General features: G+C 35.7%; 1 protein-coding gene across 5 annotated transcripts in view; it reads right to left on the bottom strand.

The window, feature by feature from the left end:
• LOC131033394 (uncharacterized) overlaps positions 1-20,911 on the bottom strand; it is a 63,854-nt gene that overhangs the window by 34,139 nt on the left and 8,804 nt on the right. For 3 of the 5 annotated variants that reach the window (XM_057964619.2, XM_057964620.2, XM_057964622.2), the window contains exons 2-17: positions 8,386-8,606; positions 7,987-8,100; positions 7,541-7,669; positions 6,695-7,114; positions 6,370-6,585; positions 5,888-6,193; positions 5,362-5,393; positions 4,616-5,273; positions 4,223-4,438; positions 3,739-4,044; positions 3,350-3,381; positions 2,803-3,262; positions 2,518-2,625; positions 2,135-2,314; positions 1,748-1,927; positions 173-1,525 (exon numbers count right to left, since the gene is read on the bottom strand). In XM_057964619.2, coding sequence (XP_057820602.2) covers positions 683-1,525; positions 1,748-1,927; positions 2,135-2,314; positions 2,518-2,625; positions 2,803-3,262; positions 3,350-3,381; positions 3,739-4,044; positions 4,223-4,438; positions 4,616-5,273; positions 5,362-5,393; positions 5,888-6,193; positions 6,370-6,585; positions 6,695-7,114; positions 7,541-7,669; positions 7,987-8,100; positions 8,386-8,508 — 4,323 coding nt within the window. In that variant the 5' untranslated portion in view covers positions 8,509-8,606 and the 3' untranslated portion in view covers positions 173-682. Of the gene's footprint in view, positions 1-172; positions 1,526-1,742; positions 1,928-2,134; positions 2,315-2,517; positions 2,626-2,802; positions 3,263-3,349; positions 3,382-3,738; positions 4,045-4,222; positions 4,439-4,615; positions 5,274-5,361; positions 5,394-5,887; positions 6,194-6,369; positions 6,586-6,694; positions 7,115-7,540; positions 7,670-7,986; positions 8,101-8,385; positions 8,607-20,911 lie in introns of those variants that run through there. The other 2 variants (XM_057964621.2, XM_057964624.2) reach the window with 2 other exon arrangements.

A 20,911-nucleotide genomic window follows, 5' to 3' on the forward strand; every position in this document is an offset into this window, starting at 1 on the left:
GACGATTGTTTTAGGAGTTTAAAGGAATAAATAAGATGTGTTAGTAACTGAGACAATTACACTGGAGCTCAAAGGAATAAGTAAGATGTGTATAAAAGACAAACATAAGTACAGAGTCAATTACAATAGAGTTAAAAAGAATAAGTGAGATGTGTTCCAAAAGAATACTTACATCTATAAAAGATCCAAACACGTAAAATTGGCAACACAGTTTTCAATCACTGCTACTGCTGTTAGAAGAGAAAAAGCCAAAAGCTGCAGTAATTCCCTTTGAAACGGAGCTAATTAACTGTGGTGATTCCCCTTTTCGAATTTAAGGTCTCATTACATTGAACAAAGGCCATTTTCTTAGCAAATTTCATTGCCTTTTCTTTAGAATTCCCTCTCAAAGAAGTCATAAACTGTTCTGGTGTCATTTCTGCCTTCCAAGCTTTTAATATATCCATCTTCAGTCTCCAATATTTAAGAGTTGATCCAATTTAAATCTAGTAAGTTACCTGTGTCTTGGCAACTTCCACTGCTTTTTCTTTAAACTTCCCTCTCAGAGGGGTCTTTAATTGTCCCTGGTGTCTTGTTTGACTATCTCTGACCTTTTCAGTAGGTCCATATTCACTATTCACTCTCTAATATGCAAGACTTGATCAAATTTAACTTTAACAAATAATCTGTGTTGTTCCTGTAATTAGGAACCTTCTCGGCAAAATTCATTTATTGTATTCTTTTGAGACATGAAAGTATATGAGAGCCTGCTTGATTTCTTAGTCATTAAAGGATATAAGCCTCTATTTGCACCATGTGGAGGTATAAGTAATGAGGAGGTGCGTCTCAGCTCCCTACAGACATTTAATTTCTTAGTAATGGGCAACATGGAACCAAAATTCTGGCTTCCAAGGAATTTTGAAGAGCATGTAGTTGGATTTTGATCTGAAAACCTCTCAAAATCTGAACTCAGTAGCTGAAAATCAGTGATCGTATCTGACTTAATTTTCCTGCTTTCTGCTGTCACATCAACTTTGCTGATGGTTTTACAGCTTGCTGGTTTTAACTCAGAAAGCTCACATTTATTGGTTTTCATCCATTGTGATGAACTAGAATTTTCAAGGTCAACAAATTGCTTAATCCCATTAACGTGGCAGACAAAAAGCTGATTTGTCTGAATCTTGACCATACTTTCCTTAACTTCATCATTTCCTCTGCAAGATGGTGGTTGGTTGCATGGTTGATCGTGTTTCACTGTTTCATCATCTACAGCCATTTCCTTTTCAAACAAATTCTTTCTGTCATCAATGTCAATTTCCTCCACATTTCCTCTACAAAATGGTGGTTGGTTCCATAATTGATCATGTTTCACTATTTCATCATCTATAACCATTTCCATTGCAAACAAATCTTTTTTGTCATCCGTCTCTATGTGCCTCTGGCTATTCTTATCCGTGTCAATGTGATTTTTCAGCCTTTCACAAGATAATAATAGTGTTGGATCAATATCATTTTCTTCCTGATCTCTCATGTATATTTCTTTCTCCTGAAATCCACAAGATCAACTAACTAAATAAGTGAAAAAAACCAACAAAATACCAAGCAATATTAGCATGTGGTCGCTCATTGTTTTGATGTTTGATATACCAATACTTCAGCCACTATGCTATCTGACAGTCACAAGATAAGAAGAATATAAATTCAACAGGAAGCTCATACCACAAGTGAAGCAGCATAATAGGGATGTCTCCCTAGTTATGTACCTTACCTGAGACAAAAGATCTACTCCTTCAACATGAATTGACCTCTCCTCATGACCAGGAGAAAACTTATCTTCATGGGTGTCACCTGCATTCACTACTGAACAAGTAGAAAGGCTGGGTGTGCAATGTAAGGATTCCTCATCAGCATTTCTGGTAACAACTTTACTCTGTTGACAATGTTTTTCCTGATCATCAACAAACCAAATGAGAGACATATAACCATTAAAAACAGCAGACGTATAATATTCAGATGACTGAACTGAGCAGCTTCAAAAATAAATATGCTGCAGAAGTCAAAAATACCACATGGTCATCAAATAATGTTGTGGCCTTAGGAAAAGGAGGTACAAATTCTGAACAAATAGGAGATATTTCTATTTGTATACACTCACCTGACCCAAATGATCCAATCTTTGCATATCAACTGTTGTCTGCTCATCATTAGTGTATATTTCATTATCGTGGCCCAGCCTATCATTCACATCTTCACAAAGAGAGGAAGTGGATGTGCTACCCAGTGAATATTCATCACCAATTCTAGTAACAAACTTAGCCTGTTGACAAAGCTCTTCCTGATAATCCGAAAAAGGAAAATATCACCTAAGATTATAAAAGAATCACTAGATACTAAATGATCAAGAATTCAAAAGGTGGCCAAATGATAAAAAGAAAGTCCATAACAACACATCCTCATTAAGGGCCAAGGATAAGAAGGATAAGAAGGAAGGACCATATTCTGAACAAATAGGATATACTTCTCTAGTATACAACTCACCTGACCCCAATGATCCACTCTTTGCACATTAATTGTTGTTTGCTCGTCATGAGTATATATTTTGGTATCATTGTCCAGCCTATCATTCACCTGTTGGCAAAGCTCCCCCTGATCATCCAAGAGAGGAAAACATAAGCAGGAAAAATACAACCTGATGTTATAAAAAGATCACTAGATTTATAACTTCAAATTTTGATTTGCCACAAAAATACTGATACTACATGATCAAGGATTCAAAAGGTAACCAAAACATAAAAAGATATTATCTGAAAAGAATATGCATACCAACACATCCTCATAAAGAGCTATACGAGTGTCTCGACCAGGTTCAGTTTGCTGATTAGCATGATGATAAAGCTCTTTCCGATCGTCAGCACTCAATGATGCAATATGCAATAGAACGTTTTTTGCTTCAGATGTCTGAGTTGTCTTAGAGGAAATAGATTTGTTCCCTTGTACATTTTGGCTCTGGTAAGGAAGATTATGAAATGTAGAAGTAGACTGTGAATAAGCAGAACTATTTCCCACAACAGGTAATCCCCTTCTTCTGGCTAAGATGTCTGCTCGTAAGGTAGCAGCTCTTGCTAAATTGTGCATGCCTCGTAAACATTTAGTAAATGGAAACCTCTTATAGTCATCCTTGTGCCTTGAAATTCTTCTACTCTCTTCAGCTTGTAAATCTTGCAACAGGCTTTTCTTGTGCACTTGCTTATGAGAATCATGGAGACAATTTATCTGTGACACACTGAAATAAACATAATGATTTGAGAATTTGTTTACAGTTGAATAGAACTCTATACAAAACATCTTGAGCGTTCAAGGCATTGCTAACCTCTCAACTTTCTTGTCACTATTTTGATAGTCCTGTAAAAGATAAACTGCATCAAGCTTTGCTTTTTAGCAAGGAAAAAAAAGAAAAATATGCACGAATTAACAACTGTAAGAAATTGGAAGCCAGAATATTTTCTAGATATTCTTCTACGTATAACTACATATAACGAAAACAAAAAGCCAAATATCCATCATAACAAATTTAACCTAATAAGTGTGGCCTACCTAGAGCCTCCTTTGCACAAAATAAAAATCGCCTATCTTTGGGCCTAGAGGCTCATTCACCCAATATTAAAAAGAAAATCATCTAATATTTTGATTGCAACAAATGGAGGCGCTACAAGCATCAAAAGTCCTTTTCCTTTTTAGCATTTTAGGAAAATAACACACCTGTGCAAAACGAAAATTGTGTTCGTTGTCTTCTTTGTTTTGGGGGCTTTCGGTAGAATAATAGTGTAACCCCTGATCCAACATTTCAACATCTTGACATCCATCTTTGATGTTAATCATTGCAGATACTACTTCAACAAAAGCATGTGGAATGGCAGGTTCATCTATAGAATAGGCAGTTTTTGTTGTAGAATGATACTTGGCAAGCGACACTTCTTTTTCTGGTGTGCCCAGCTTAATAGAGAAACTTGTTACTTTTGATGGTGTTGTCTTTATTGGCCAAGAATTTTCAGATGAGCAGTTAACCTGTCACTTGCATGGACATAATTGTCAAACATTATCAAATTATGTAACTCTTTGGGCTTAGAGGCTCATTCACCCAATATTAAAAAGAAAATCATCTAATATTTTGATTGGAACAAATTGTGGGGCTGCAAGCATCAAAAGTCCTTTTCCTTTTTAGTATTTTAGGAAAATAACACACCTCTGCAAGACAAAAATTGTGTTCATTGTCTGCTTTGTTTTTGGGGCTTTCACTAGAATAATAGTGCAACTCTTGATCCAACATTTCAACATCCTGAAATCCATCTTTGATAGGAGTCATTGCAGATACTGCTTCAACAAAAGCATGTGAACTGGCAGGTTCATCTATAGAATTGGCAGTTTTTGTAACAAATTTAGCCTGTTGGCAAAGCTCCTCCTGATCATCCAAGAGAGGAAAACATAAGCAGGAAAAACACAACATGATATTATAAAAAGATCACCAGATTTGTAACTTCAAATTTTAATTTGCCACAAAAAGACTGATACCACATGATCGAGAATTCAAAAGGTAACCAAAACATAAAAAGATATTATCTGAAAAAAATATCCATACCAATGCATCCTCATAAAGGGCTATAGGAGTATCTGGACCAGGTTCAATTTGCTGATTAGCATGATGGTAAAGTTCTTTCCAATCTTCACTACCTAATGATTCAATATACAATAGAACGTTTTCAACTTCAGATGTCTTAGTTGTATTACTGTTGTCAACTGCTGCAGTTTCTGTCTTTGGATTTCCTCCAGTGAACTCTTCAGTATAGGTATCCACTGTTGAAGAGATAGCATCTTCCTCAATCGGTTCTTTTCTTTGAGATTGAATTTCCAAAGAGAAAAATGTACTTCCATAAGGAAATTTTGATGCAGTGAAATCTTCCCTATTATTGTGTATTTTTAATATAGAAGAAATGGATATGTTCCCTTGTACATTTTGGCTCTGGTAAGGAAGATTATGAAGTGCAGAAGTAGACTGTGAATAAGCAGAACTATTTCCCACAACAGGTAATCCCCTTCTTCTGGCTAGGATGTCTGCTCGCAAGGTAGCAGCTCTTGCTAAATTGTTCATGCCTCGTAAACATTTAGTAAATGGACACTTCTTATAGTCATCCTTGTACCTTGAAATTCTTCTACTCTTTTCAGCTTGTAAATCTAGCAACAGGCTTTTCTTGTGCATTTGCTTATGAGAATCATGGGGAAAATTTACCTGTGACACACTGAAATAAAACATAAAGATTTGAGAATTTGTTTACAGTTGAACAGAACTCTATACAAAACATCTTGAGCATTCAAGGCATTGCTAACCTCTCAACTTTCTTGTCACTATTCTGAAAGTCCTGTAAAAGATAAAATGCATCAGGCTCTGCTAATTAGCCAAGAAAAGAAAGAAAAATATGCATGAATTAACCTTGACCAGTGCTGAAAGACTTCACCATAATCATAAATTAAGTTTAATATATATAAATATTAACAGTAATATGACAAACTTATAAACTAACCAGCAAAATGTTAAAATTAAGAATTCACAGGGCTCAACAATTGTAAGAAATTGGAAGCCAACACTGCAGACAATTTTCTAAGAAGTTCGTCTACATATAACTGCATTTAACAAAAACAAAAAGCCAAATATCCACCATAACAAATTTCACCTAATAAGTGTGACCTACCTAGAGCCTCATCTGCACAAAATAAAAATCACCTATCTTTGGGCCTAGAGGCTCATTCACCCAATATTAAAAAGAAAATCATCCAATATTTGATTGCAACAAATGGAGGGGCTGCAAGCATCAAAAGTCCTTTTCCTTTTTAGTATTTTAGGAAAATAACACACCTCTGCAAGACGAAAATTGTGTTCATTGTCTTCTTTGTTTTGGGGTCTTCCAGTAGAATAATACTGTAACTCTTGATCCAACATTTCAACATCTTGACATCCATCTTTGATGGTAGTCATTGCAGATACTGCTTCAACAAAAGCATGTGGAATGGCAGGTTCATCTATAGAATAGGCGGTTTTTGTGTTAGGATGATACTTGGCAAGCAACACTTCTTTTTCTGGTGTGCCCAGCTTAATAGAGAAATTTGGTACTTTCGATGGTGTTCTCTTTATTGGCCAAGAATTTTCAGATTTGCAGTTAACCTGTCAATTGCATGGACATAAATGACACATAATCAAATTATGTAACTCTTTGGGCCTAGAGGCTCATTCACCCAATATTAAAAAGAAAATCATCTAATATTTTGATTGGAACAAATTGAGGGGCTGCAAGCATCAAAAGTCCTTTTCCTTTTTAGTATTTTAGGAAAATAACACACCTCTACAAGACGAAAATTGTGTTCATTGTCTGCTTTGTTTTCGGGGCTTTCGCTATTATAATAGTGCAACTCTTGATCCAACATTTCAACATCTTGACATCCATCTTTGATAGGAGTCATTGCAGATACTGCTTCAACAAAAGCATGTGGACTGGCAGGTTCATCTATAGAATAGGCAGTTTTTGTAACAAATTTAGCCTGTTGACAAAGCTCCTCCTGATCATCCAAGAGAGGAAAACATAAGCAAAAGATTGATACTACATGATCAAGAATTCAAAAGGTCACCAAAACATAAAAAGATATTATCTGAAAAGAATATCCATACCAACGCATCCTCATAAAGGGCTACAGGAGTGTCTGGACCAGGTGCAATTTGCTGATTACCATGATGGTAAAGTTCTTTCCGATCATCAGTACCCAATGATGCGATATACAATAGAACTTTTTCTGCTTCAGATGTCTCAGACATATTAATGTTATCAATTGCTGCAGTTTCTGTCTTTGGATTTTCTCCAGTGAACTCTTCAGTATAGGTATCCACTATTGAAGGCATAGCATCTTCCATCGGTTCTTTTCTTTGAGATTGAATTTCCAAAGAGGAAAATGTACTTCCATAAGAAAATTTTGATGCAGTGAAATCTTCCCTATTATTGTGTATTTTTAATATAGAAGAAATGGATTTGTTCCCAACATCCTGAGGTAAGGTTTTAGTAGTTGCTGAGCCAAACACATTTGTCTTATCAACCTTCAACATTGAAGAGTTAGTTGAATAAGTATTAGATGACTGAACAACCCTATTTAATAATCAATATTAAATGACTGAACAACCCTATCAAAAAATCAGTATTGGATGACTGAACAACCCTATCAAAAAATCAATATTGGATGACTGAACAACCCTATCAAAGAATCAATATTAGATGACCGAACAACCCAAGCTTTTCCAATGACAAGTGAAATCAAAATGGAATTATCATATATACAATATAGATAATGATATAATTAATTTCAAATTTTGGCTTCAAATGTAATATGTGATGGGCAGAAGTTACGGATTACAGTTTCCTGTATCTCCTCATGTATACCCTTCTGCTCCACATTATTTAAGTTTAAAAGGTATTTAGATTAAATTGTTTAAATAGATTCAAACAGAAATGGTAGTGGCAAATACCTTCAAGATTGAAGTAAGAGCATCTGCCATAAAGGAATTTGTTTTATTTGCAGGTATTCCATGTTTCTTACACAGATTTTGAAGCTCTTTTCGGGGAAGGCTGGAATAATCAACCTCGTGCTTATCCACCTTCAACATTGAAGAGTTAGTTGAATAAGTATTAGATGTATAAACAACCCTATTGAAGAATCAATATTAGATGACTAACAACCCACGATTTTCCAATGACAAGTGAAATCAGAATGCAATTATCAAGTATACCATATAGCTTATCATATAATTAATTTCAAATTCTGGTGTCAAATAAATATGTGATGGGCAAAGTTAAGGATTACCCTTTCTTGTATCTGCTCAGGTATACCCTTCTGCTCCACATGATTTAAGTTTATAAACTATTTAGTTAAATTGTTTAAATGGATTCAAACAGAAATAATAGTGGTAAATACCTTCAAGATTGAAGTAAGAGCATCTGCCATAAAGGAATTTGTTTTATTTGCCGGTATTCCATGTTTCTTACACAGATTTTGAAGCTCTTTCCGAGGAAGGTTGTGATAATCAACCTTCAACATTGACAAGTTAGTTGAATAAGTATTAGATGATTGAACAACCCAAGCTTTTCCAATGACAAGAGAAATCAAAATGCAATCATCAAATAGACCATATAGTTTATCATATAATTAATATCTAATTTTGGTTTCAAATAAATATATGACAGGAAGAAGTTGAGGGTTACAATTTTCTGTATCTCCTCAGGTATACCCTTCTGCTCCACATGATTTAAGTTTAAAAAGTATTTAGTTTAAATTGTATAAATAGATTCAAGCAGAAATAGTAGCAGCAAATACCTTCAAGATCGAAGTAAGAGCATCTGCCATAGAGGAATTTGTTTTATTTGCAGGTATTCCATTTTTCTTACACAGATTTTGAAGCTCTTTCCGGGGAAGGCTGTGATAATCTACAATTGCCATCTGTGATGTTGTCCTGCTTAGACTTGCAGCATGCACAAACTACAGGATCTGGAATAATGCAGCCTAAACAACACTAATATCCTTCCAGTAGACCTTCACTGAGCAGGTATAATGGTTAATGCCAAAACTCTGAACTATTGACAAAATAACATGTCCTTAACTAGTCTTGCAAAATAATAAAAGCCAAACTAACGATATAGATACAATCTCTGAAAATCAAAAAACTTAAGCTTGATTAATCGCCAAAAGCATAACACTGCAAATAAGGATTAACTACAGTCAATGAAAGTCGATTGTTTTAAACAAAAGATGTAACATAATAATGTGCGTGCATAACTTGTGATTCTTTACAGTGAAGCCAAACTCAAATACAACTTAAATATGTTTTAACTACTATTGAAGAAAACAAAGAGAGTGCTTTTGCCTAATCATCAAATATTCTTCTTTCTATTTACAGTATTGTACATGTTTGGCATATTAATTCAAAAAATGGAGATTCGAAGGCTCCTTATGAACGGGTAACTAAGGACACAATCCCCTGGATACTACTAGGGTTTTTTTCTGCAGCAGTGATTCATTGAAAAGTTTCTATTGTTAAAACCTTAAGGAGACAATTTTCGTCTTAAAATAAAGTACATGGAGCATTACACTGGACAAACTGAGCAGCCATTAGAAAATAGAAGATGGAATTTTGCAGCATCCCCTTGTACTTTTAAGGGAGATAATTCTACCAAATGGAATCCTATATTCAGTTTTGGGTTCACAAGTCTGAGAAACTGGAGAAGAGCTAAAAATGTGATATTGTACCAGAGCATTTTAGTGCAAATCACTCCAAAATGTTCTTAACAACACCTGTTGATAAAATTCTAGTAGCCCCTTGGACCATTTGCTAAGAAGGGTAAGATAAAACTGCAAACCCTTGATAAGTATTCTCAAAATCTAGAAGTAGAATTCCTATGCACATACGTCTGAAATTTTTTAGTTGGAAGTAAAGAGAAGGCAAGTGCATGGAATCTGAAGCGGCAACAAAACTATGTAACATTCTCCTAGACTCAGCTCACACCTACACCCAACATACTTTTCAGATCTTAACTATAACGCCAGTCAAGTAGATGCTAGTGGCAGTGAATGGTTGTCTTTCATCATTCAGTCTGCAATAAATAATTTCACTGCATAAAAAATAGCCATATACTATAATTTTAACTTTCCTGAAAGATCTTCAATCCAGCACCAAAATACTTGACAATGATGTGGAAGATGTTGAGATTAAACTCCATGAAGAACTGAATCTTCTTGCCTTTCCTCCCAATAATGATTTATATTTTATATGTATTTTTCATGCTTCAAATTTGTTATAATGATTGTTATAATCAATGGTCAGTTAGCCAATAAGTTTGACCCTTTGAAATCTCATACCATGTGTAGGAAAGGAAATCAACTCTGTAGATCTTGTTTTGGTGCCCAGGATAAAGTCAAGAGTTTATCGGTTATCCTGATCAGATCAGATCAGAACTATTATTAAGTTACAGGAATTGGCAACCTCCTAGTAGGGGACATTTCACATTGACAGCTTCTTCAATTCAAAATTGAGGGCCTGCCTTCTTGAGTCGCCAACAGGGATCTTTTAAATTTGCTACATATTTATCTAAGTTGCCGGTCCTGGTTCAGATCCAGATTTGGGTTCGAGATTTAGGTTCGTGGGTTCGTTCAAATTTTTATTAGGGTGGGTTCGGGTTCACTTACGGTTCATACAAAAACATATAAAATAAAAAAATATATATATATGCATATACACAGCAGCAAATAAGTTCACAATACACCACTATCAACTATACTAATAGTAAAGTAACATAGCAATATACACTACAATATATCTTTCATTCACAAATGCACAAATGAGATATGTTTCACCTTTTTGGCCTTTTGAGTGGTCTATTTTAAGGTTGGAGGATCGAGTTAACTAAAAAAGACAAAAAAAAGACTTTTAAAAAGTCAAAAATGTGAGACAAACAGTCAAATACTTCCCGGGTTCTACCACTGAAGCAAAATTCTCGGCAAATTTGACCTGGGTTCTTCACAGTGAACCCACAGGCCAAACACAGGACCCTGGGCGTATTTGCAGAGGACCACATCCGAACAAGATTTTGTGGAGAACTGGACCAGAACCCTGAGAATTTCTGAAAGAATCTGGCAAATTAGATATTGATCAGCAGAAGTGTAAGTCTGAGGTAGAGTATTTCTAACATTAGCAGAATCTGAGTGACCAAGTTAAGGTAAAGTGATTGAAATATAAGCAGAAGTCTTTGTGCATTGTGAGCCTAATTTGCTGGGATTTTCTTTCTGGTTTTGTTTTCATTTTTTAAATTCATTGTGATTGACTGTCATAGTCTGTGTCACTGCATTTAGGACTAAGACTGCTTAGTGCTTTGGTAAAAACTCATCAGCTCTCAATTTGAAACTTTAAGGTTTTAATAGACTGTTCATTTTTTTATTGAATTTTTTTCACACTTATGCTTTGTAACTCTGGTCTGCATTGCTTGAGTCAATTGGTTTTCCCTGACCCACTTCAGCAACTGTGCCAAGTGTTACCAGAGCAGATTGAAGTGTCTAGGCATTCTCTTTCAGGTGGAAGATACCCTAGATATTTTGGAAGCATAGAGTTATTGGAAACCATCAAAGATTTACAGGTCAAATGGAAGCCATGGAAGCTGCCCAAAAAGGAAAGAGTTCTAAATGTGATTAATTCATAAAAAAAAGAGGAGTTCGAAGAATACAATAAAAGGGAAATCAAGGCTATTGCTAATATGGGAAGCAATGCTTGGATGGACTTACCCAGTTATGCTAGTAATCTGAATTTGGAAAAGTTGATTGACTAGATATTAGACATGGAGAAGTACTTCGATTTGCAGCAAACTGAAGAGTATGAAAGCCTTGCTCCAATAGGGACATGCATCATGTTGGTGGGACCAAGTACAACAAGAAAGGCTTTGAGGAGGAAAAAAAAGATTCACAGTATGGGTTAGAAATTAGAATGTTAAGTAAAATGAAACATAAATTTTTGCCTTCTGATTATTCTATTATAGTATTTAAGAAGTTATAAAATCTCTACTGCACAGATTCACAATCAGAGCTGGCCATTCTATAATACTGAAAAATGTTTCAAGGTACATTAATGGGTTTAGACTAACAATTACAGATGAAATTGTAGATTAAAAGTTGCCTTAACCTTGTTTTTCAAATATTTGTATTTAATTGTTTAATTGTATTTTATTGTCACATTTAGTTTTAATTTGGCAATTTCTACTTTTCACTTAATTATCATGAAAGTTGCAAGATGCAACTATCACAACTTGTAAGGTGGATAAGTGTTGTTGAATTAGAAAGAGCATGAGAAAGAGTGTAATGTCCCTTTTTATAAATTACCCTAGTTTACCCTAGATTATAATTCTTAGTTATTAAAGGAGGGTTACGACAGGGAGTACCTTTACCTCTAAATAGTAAAACCCTACAACAAGTTAGGAAATAATCTACCAATTATAGAATATAAGTTATTAATTACAAACATGCTAAGTAAAGAATGAACTGATCATGATAAAACGAAGCAAAGCTAACTATGTAAAACAAGAAGACTAACTATGATTCATAAATCAAAGAAAGCTAACTATGATTAATAAGGTAAAGGAAACCTAGATAGATATAAATGTAAAGAAACGTGGATCTTAGGTAGAAGTTTCCCAAACAATGTGAGTTAGGAGGGATGACTCAATAGGGTGTCCTCAACAACCGTTGTCCCTTAACCATACTTGATAGGGTGTCCTAATCGCCGTTCTCCCTCAATCAAGTCATAGTTGTTAGCGTGTCCTTAATGCCGTTCTCCCTCAATCAAGCGATAGTTGGTAGGGTGTCCTTAACGCCATTCTCCCTCAATCGAATGACCTTATCCTACTCATATGAATCATCATCATCATAGAGAGGATAGGGATTGCCTCAGTAGGGTGTCCTAAGTCTAACCCTCCTAAGCCAAAAGGCAGAGCACCTTCACCCCCCTTTGGCCTCATGTGGACCCTACCATACATATGAGGTGGCATACCTAGAGATGACCCTTAGCACCGTTCCACCTACTGCAATCATTCTTCTTCTACCATGTCTGATAATAAACAAACCATAATTTATATATATATATATATATAAAACCATGAACGACTCTAAAGTATGCTGTGTAAGTGTACATAATAGTGTACTGTTATCAGACATTAGTATGCAAAGAATGCTGTAGAAATATGGTGCACAGGATCAGTACCAGAATGTCTTAATGTCATAAACATGGATATGACAGAGAGTTCCTTACTTGCCGTGAGTTCAATCTGCTTTCTTTGATGTTCTTCTTCCTTCTCTTACCATGATTGGGTATATTCAGAACATATGAAGAAATTCATTCAAACTGAGGTAATCAGATGAATTGCTGAATGTTTAATATCTTATAAAATATCCAATCTGGATCCTTCCATTCTTATTTGTTCAAGTCTTTGTGTGGAGGTTGATTTTCCCTAGATACTTCCTTTATATCTCTCAATGTGAGGGAGAGGTCACACCTCTTCATCATGTATGCCCTTTGGCAAGAGACACACCCTTTCACCATTAGCACCCTCTAAAAGAGTGCAACTCTTCATTAATTCTGCCCTTTGAAAGGGACACAACCTTTCACAATCAGATCTGTACTTCTCATTCCCAAATTCTACCCCTTCAAATGAGTTCTCTTCTATCCCTTTTATACCTCATATTTGGGGGAGTCACAACTCACCATTTCATGACTTTTGACTATTCATTAACTTATTCAAATTTTAATCATATTTAATTATAGAATTTAATACTTGATTTTTTATTCTTTTGTAATTTAATTTTATTATTTAATTTCAAAACATATATCAAAGTGAGGACATTACAAAGAAGATTTAAAATGTTAACTTGGATAAGATAGGAATACCTTTAGTTTGCATGTGCACATTTCCAAAAAGCTAATATAAGATCACAAGTTGATTACTTTAGTTAAAAGAGAATGTTTCTAACTTTTCTCTTCTTAATTTAGGCATTGAGATTTGCATGGTTCTGTAATGTGCCCAATTAAATTCACGCAATATTTGTCACTTTATGAAATTGTGTATTTTTTCTAGATTTTGAAAACCAAGCCAAGCTGGAACAGCAAATAAACATTGAAAAGAATTGACTGAAAACACATTAACACATCCTCAGTTGCTTATTCAACACTTCATATGATCAATCTCGTCAATTACAATTGCTGGAATAAACCCTAGATTACTCCAAACACTCAGATCTAAATTAAAATAATCATGTTAGCATCATTCAACATCAGATAGCAACTTTGGGAGCCCGTAGAGATTTGATTTTATTTACCCAATGAGCTGGAAATGATTACAATGCATGAAACAATATTTGTTTCTGATTTTAGTATTAAAACATCAATCACAAAACGCAGATCTACACATCCTTAAAGAGTCTTGTTTGTCTTCAAATACTGGTATGAAATACTGTAGGCTGCGGTAGGGATTTTAGAATTGTGGTGGCTGGTAAAATCGTGTAAAAGTTCCTGTGCAGGAGCAAACAATAATAGTACAGCTCCCCACCAAGTCTCATCCTACCCTCCTTGATGTTGATAAACTAATATAGAATAATGACAAATGGCTGCTACGATGTCTAAAGGTTGTATGGGTGATGCTATTTGACCCACAAGTGCGGGTATTCCACTGATCTGCAATAAATGCTAGGCAATGAATGACTAGTGTGCATGCAAACCCTTGAAAAATCAATAATCTATGATGACAGCAATGTCCTAGATATAGCTAGCGCTCAGATACAGCATGAAATTTTGATAGTCAGCCACCAAAAAATGCAGACATTACTTGTAATCCAGCAAGTGGGATTTAAAAGTAAAAAGGATGTTGGCAATAAATTTCCTCCTCAGAATGGTGCCTCAAATCTAGCTGAAAAAGATGATGAACAGCAGCAATAAATTCTAAAAATCCAACAATGAAACCCTCCAAGTGCCAATCACCAAACGTGTTTGCAAACTAATCGTTTCTCAGTGGGAACTTGCTTGAAAACTTTTTAAAAACAGCAAAAAAAAACTGTAGCTCCACTATAGCAAACTGAAAAATGTCTTTAAATCCACAACAACAAATCAACACAATTGTGATCCCCAAATGGAATCATCCAAAATGAGAAACAAGGGTTTCCATTCTTGATCCCTAATGTGTCTCGGGACTCGAGACTTGGACCCGACTTGGCGAGGCCTACTCGTCTCGGGACTCAGAGTCTAAACTCGGCTGGACTCGGCAAAGTGAAAAACTCAAAAAATTTAGAGATTGTTAAGGATTTAAAATATGTTTCATGCACCCTTTATTAAATACATCTTAAAGACAAAATAACATCATCAAATAGAAGCTAATTTGATTACATACACAAGTATACATCAATCACATAAGCATAAACACAAATTGTAGCTGAAGGAAATAACAAACATAGATATATAAATATTGTCAAATGTATACAATATTACAAAACTCATGGAATAAAAAATCTATGTCATCATATGATCAAATGAGATGCAAACTCTTCCTTTCCAACTCTTGATGCCCCAAATGAAAGTATATGTTGTTATATGGAGCCTAATCAGACTCGGAGGTTAAAATTTCCCTACTTTTCTCGACGCAATTTCCCCCCAATTTTATGATGGGGGTTTGGGGGCAGAGCCCCCAAGTTGAAGTCAAGGGGCAAAGCAAAATATAAACAAAAAAAATAAGTTAAACATTTTAAAACATGTTTTCTTTGTATGCATCTTTAAGTTGCCTTACGCCGGCCGAGTTTGGCAAGTCCTGACTCCCAAACTCAGCGATTTTAGGCTAGTTTGGAAGATGGCGATTTTAGGCGATTTTGGGGGCCAAACTCATCCGAGTCCGAGTCCGAGTCTGAGTCCAATAGTCTCGGCGACCCTCACTCGACTCGGGAATCGCCCAAACTTGGCGATTTTGGGTGATTCCCGTTTTTCTAGTGCTGAGTTAAGAGAGCAAACCCTAAGCTTTCTTTGTTGAGAAATCAAATGAGGCAAAACAAAAGTATTATGTTTATCACCAAGAGTTCTATAATATCATCCAAGAATTGAGGAAACAAAGGCACTACTTATTACCTAAAGAGATTGTTCTTATACAATTCATCAAGCATTGAAGTATGTGAACAACCTAGAGAAGCTAAATGAAAGGCCAATGATGTGGGTTAAATACCTAAAAAGTTACTATTTTGTTTTGAAGTACATATTTGGAAGTTCAAATATATAAGCTAATGCACTAAGTTGAACAATAAATTGTTGAACATTATGAAAATTTTGAAGCCATTGATCTTGAATTCATTGATATCTAGAGGGCACGTCAAGATGCTACAATACTTAAGGATTTCTTTATTCACAAAGGAACTTTGTTTAAAATTCAGCAATTATGCATACCCCAAGGTTCTATGAGTGAGAACTTCATAAGGTAAATGCATCTCGGAGGGGTTTTGTATGGGAGAAAATCCTTTTATAGTTAGAAGAGAAATATTATTGGCCATCTAAAATAGAATCTAGAGAAGTTTGTTGCCAAGTGTAGAATATGTCAACTCGCAAAGGGCACTAATAAAAACATAGACTTTTAGAAGCCATTGCCTTTTCCAAATGGAACATGGGAAGATATTAGTATGGATTTTGTTTAGAGATAACTTAGAACTTACAAGGGACATGATATTATCTTTAAAATAATGGACAAATCTTCCAAAATGGCTCACTTGATACTTTGTAAGAAAACCAATGAAACATTAAATATTGCTCGATTATTTTTCTGGTATGTGGTAAGATTGCAGCATTTGCCTAGAAGTGTCACATTTGACAAGGATACTAAGGTCGCGAGTCATATTTGGAGGATGCTATGGCAAAGATTGTGGGTGATAGAGGATTTCATCCCCACACTAATAGAAAAACAGAGGTAGTTAATAAGAGACTTAATAATCTACTTAGAAGTTTAGTTGGAAACAAACCTACTTGCTGGGATTTTGTTCTTGCCTAGGCAAAATTCGCCTACAAAAATTTAGCAAAGGTGAACTAGTGCTTCTCGTTCCACATTATCTATGGAAGATGTAGTACCCCTCCTCGATCAGCCTCTTTTGTATGGTTTGAGTTACTTCAGTGACTGTTCTGTGGAACATTATTGTCATGCGATGTTATTTCATGCTTTATCTGGATTTATGGTGTATGATATTATGCAGTATCTCAGTGCTTATGAATAATGTTATTTTATGGATCTTAATCATGGACTGACACTTTTCCCTTATATTGTGATGCGTTATTTATATGTTGCGTGTTTGCAAGTGTATTGGAATGCGAGGGGATGATTTTCCTTCACTCACTCCAGTGAGACAGGGAACGTCACGATTCTCCTTCATCGTTGTGTGTGTCATGTCTGTACATATATATATATATATATATATTGGTCTATATGCACGTGTGGTTCTTTGGTGCAGGACATTGCAGGTACTAGTACCAGGTAGGTACGAGGTATTGACTCCACCTGGTTTCACAAGTCTGAGCGTGCCTGATATATCCGATGGGAGTGGAGGAGATAGTTGTGGTACCCCATCTTGACTCGCAGTTACACTCGTGTGAGTGTTGTCAGTCGGTTGTCTTTCCCGTCTGGCTGGTATGCGAGTCATAGTGTCTGGTTTGGTCATTTGTGAGTCGTCTTTTGATCTGTCTTGGTTTTGCATGTTTCCGTTTATTTAAATGGTTATTTAATTTAAATGGATGATGCTATCTTGTGTTGGCGTAATCATTTAATTATTATGCTCTGTGATTATTGATTTATTAAATTGATGAATTGTTAGATTAAATAGTTAAATGGCTTAATGTATTGTGTAAAGTTGCATTGATATTTTTGTAAATTGCCTAGCCATTTAAAAAGGTTAAATGCTTATGTTGAAGGAAGTATTTATGGAAAAAGAAATAAATAAAAGCTTCCCTTTTTATTTTTCCATTTGGCCTTTTTAATTTAATCATTGGAAAGAATTATTATTTTTGGGAAAGAAATAAATCTGATTGCCTTTTAGTTTTAAAATATTTAAATTTGATTGGGTGTAAACTTTAACCTAGAAGCTTAGGTTAAAAGATATTTTGGGCATCCACTCTGAGCATTCATGGCAGGAGAAGAAGAGGAATTTTGAGAGAAGAAAATAATTTTGGAAATCTTCCTGGAAGAGCTGGAGATTCGACCTGGGTTGTAAGACTGGTGTTCCTCCATTCCCTTACTTGCCTTTGCTTCAAGTTTGATAATCTATTATGTTGATTTGATTTGATTTTGTATATTTCAATTTGCTTCCTACGTGATTGGAAAATGCAATTTGCCCGTAGATTCTTTTTGGAATGTTGAAATGGAAGAAAGATTGCCTGATATAGTTGATTTTGTGATGCTATTAGCATATGGTTGCATTCAGGAAAGGAATTGTTCATTTCATCTTTGTTGTGTGTTATTTGTTCATAGCAAACAGCTTCTTGATTTACCTCTTCTTTTGAAAGAAAGAATTTTAGATTGGGTTTGTTGGGTGCATCCTTGTTTCTATACTGTCAAGAATTGGCTGGTTATTCTTTCCAGTGTGTTTATTTCACCATCTACCTTGCTGGTAAACTTTTCCTTGAAATTTTGGAAATTGGCACTGTATGTGTGTGCCCGTGAAATAATTATGGAAATGGAATGTTCTTTGTAGTTATTGAGTTTGTGACTTTTTGGTTTTAGATTGCCTTGGAGGCATGTGTTTTTGTTTGTGTCGTAGACTTTACCGCTCACGTGATGGGCTTGCCTCATCACGTGGGTCGGTAGTGTTTGCTACCCACAAGTAGCAGAACTACTGGTCGGCAGCACCGCTACGCAGTAGCAATGCTACCGGTCGGTAGGACTGCCACCGGTTGGTAACAGCACTACCGATCAGTAGGATTGCTACCGGTTGGTAGCGGCTACTACCAGCAGTAGCGGCACTACCGGTCGGCAGTACCGCTACCGATTGGTAGTAGTGCTGCCGGTCGGCAGTGGCTGTTACCGGCGGTAGCAGCACTACCGGTCGGTAGGACTGTTACCAGTGGTAGCAGCACTACCGACAGGTAGTGTCTATTGCCTCGGCAGCAGCACTACTACGGGTTGGCTTTTGCCACCGCTTGACCATGTGCCTTACCGGTGCAAACCGGTATGTGTTATAAAATTAATTTAATTTTATTAAGTGAACATGTTGATGTGGTTGTTTTATGTTAAGCATAAATGGTGATTTTTCATGTGATTTTTATTATGTGGTTAATAAATTTATCAATGGAAATCAAGGCATGAATTAGAGATTCAAATTGGTAGATTTGGATATGTTCTGGAAATGAATTAAATGCCTGTTAGGAATTCATGTTATAACCGGTTGAATGTTTAATGTGGATTTCATTCCTGATGGAATATTGATTTGGAAACTGAATAATGTGGCTGTTGAAAGAATGTTTTATTTCATTTCTTTTCAATCAATGATGTTGCAAGTGTATTATGTGTTGCTTTGGTTTGTGGTTCAGTCGTCCTGTGGAGGCGTATTTGGTTCCTTTGACCAAGAGATATATGTTGGCTTTGTTGTCTTAACCATGTAGTGTCTTTGCCTTATGGTTAGCCAAGAGTCAGTATGTCCTTGTTTGACCACTTGTTTCTGATAGTGGTGTTATGGCTGTCTACTTCGCCATAGGGTCCTCAGGGAGTGACCATGTTTGTTTAGTGTCCTTTGAGAGAGTGGCTTTCGCTTGGGGGTTGCACCCAAAGTGGTAGGCATTACGACCCAGCGAAAATCAAATAATAACTGGTAATCTAATGAATTGATTAGGTGGGTAGTATCATAACATTAAAAAAGATAATTGTACCTCGTGCATAGGTGAGTGCTAATACAGGGCTCATAATGTTTCGAGAAGGCCTGGAATGGCAAACCAACCACCTTGTCTTCACGAAAGGCTGGTAGGGTCCGCATGAGACTTAGTTGGAACCGGAGGTTCGGGAGAGGTTACCAAGACAGTGAGTCGGGACCTATGGAGGTTGTACCATGGTATCCATCTTAAGCTATGCGATGACACTCTCTCATTTGGTTCACTTGTGTGTTTGTGATGTTGAGTCACTGGATTTTGTGGGGTCATTATGTGCTGTCATGGAGTCGTATTGTTTTGTCAACCATGTCATGCTTATGCTTGTTTGAGGGTCCTTAGCTATCTCTTAGCACGGTGGGGTGATTCCATTTGGGAATTACACGGTCGGGTGGTAGTGCCACTTCCCATCGGATGTTCAGATTTGTACCTTCATGCGAGGACTGGCTTCGCAGGTGTTCCTGTGGTTTGTGACTCATGCTCCATCTCTTGTTTGAAGATTATTGTTATTTGGAGACCCTTGTGGTCATTGTATCATTGTATCATTGATCTTATGTAACCTTGTAACTGGATGAGATCTATCCTTTTTTGTTTATTGAGAAGCTATGTATTGGAAGAGCAATGTAATCCTATGTTGGGATGTTTTTATCAGTTTCCTTGATGATGTTAGTAAATGCTTATTGAAGTGGAAATTATATTGTATCCTTTCAATCTTTCTTTGATGAATCTTTATTTGCTTATGGCTTCTTGTGATCATTAAGTTAATGATGCATATGTGGATTTATGATTTTGTGGAATTTATTCTTGAAGTTAATTCTTCGTTGGATACCCTTAAGGAATTCTGGTGTAAGTCTTCCGCTTGTGTTATCATGCATGTTGTGTAAATGCACTTATGATGTTTATACTTTTTTTTTAAAAATTGTTTCACCCTTGTTGTGGGTTTTCCTTTGGGGTTCCTGGCGGGGCATTACAGAAGATCTCCAAGATGTATAACAACTTTAATTAAGGTGGTTGCTAATAGAAAAATGCAGAGGTCGAAGACTTCATAGGATATATATGCAAAATTACATGTGGAAATAAGAAGTGAATTTGGAGAAACAATTCAAAATACAAGTAAAAGGCCAATGAGAAAAGGAAAGTGGGTCATTTACAATCAATGATTCGATTATGATATTTTTATTGAAGGATAAGCTTCCCAATGGGACCCATAATAAATTGAATACAAGAAAAATGGACCCTACAGAATTATGCAAAAAGTCTTTGACAATGCATATAGAGTTAGTTTTCCAACACTGATAGATATTTCACCATTCTTCATTGTTATTAATTGTTGATTTTCCCAGGTTTTATTGGATGTATTTTAATGTATATATCTGATTCAATCTAATACTTGCATTCTTGAAATTCTATGTGTTCTCAAATTGAATAACATTATACTAT

This window comes from Cryptomeria japonica, chromosome 7, assembly GCF_030272615.1.
Source record: "Cryptomeria japonica chromosome 7, Sugi_1.0, whole genome shotgun sequence".
NCBI classification, from domain to species: Eukaryota; Viridiplantae; Streptophyta; class Pinopsida; order Cupressales; family Cupressaceae; genus Cryptomeria; species Cryptomeria japonica.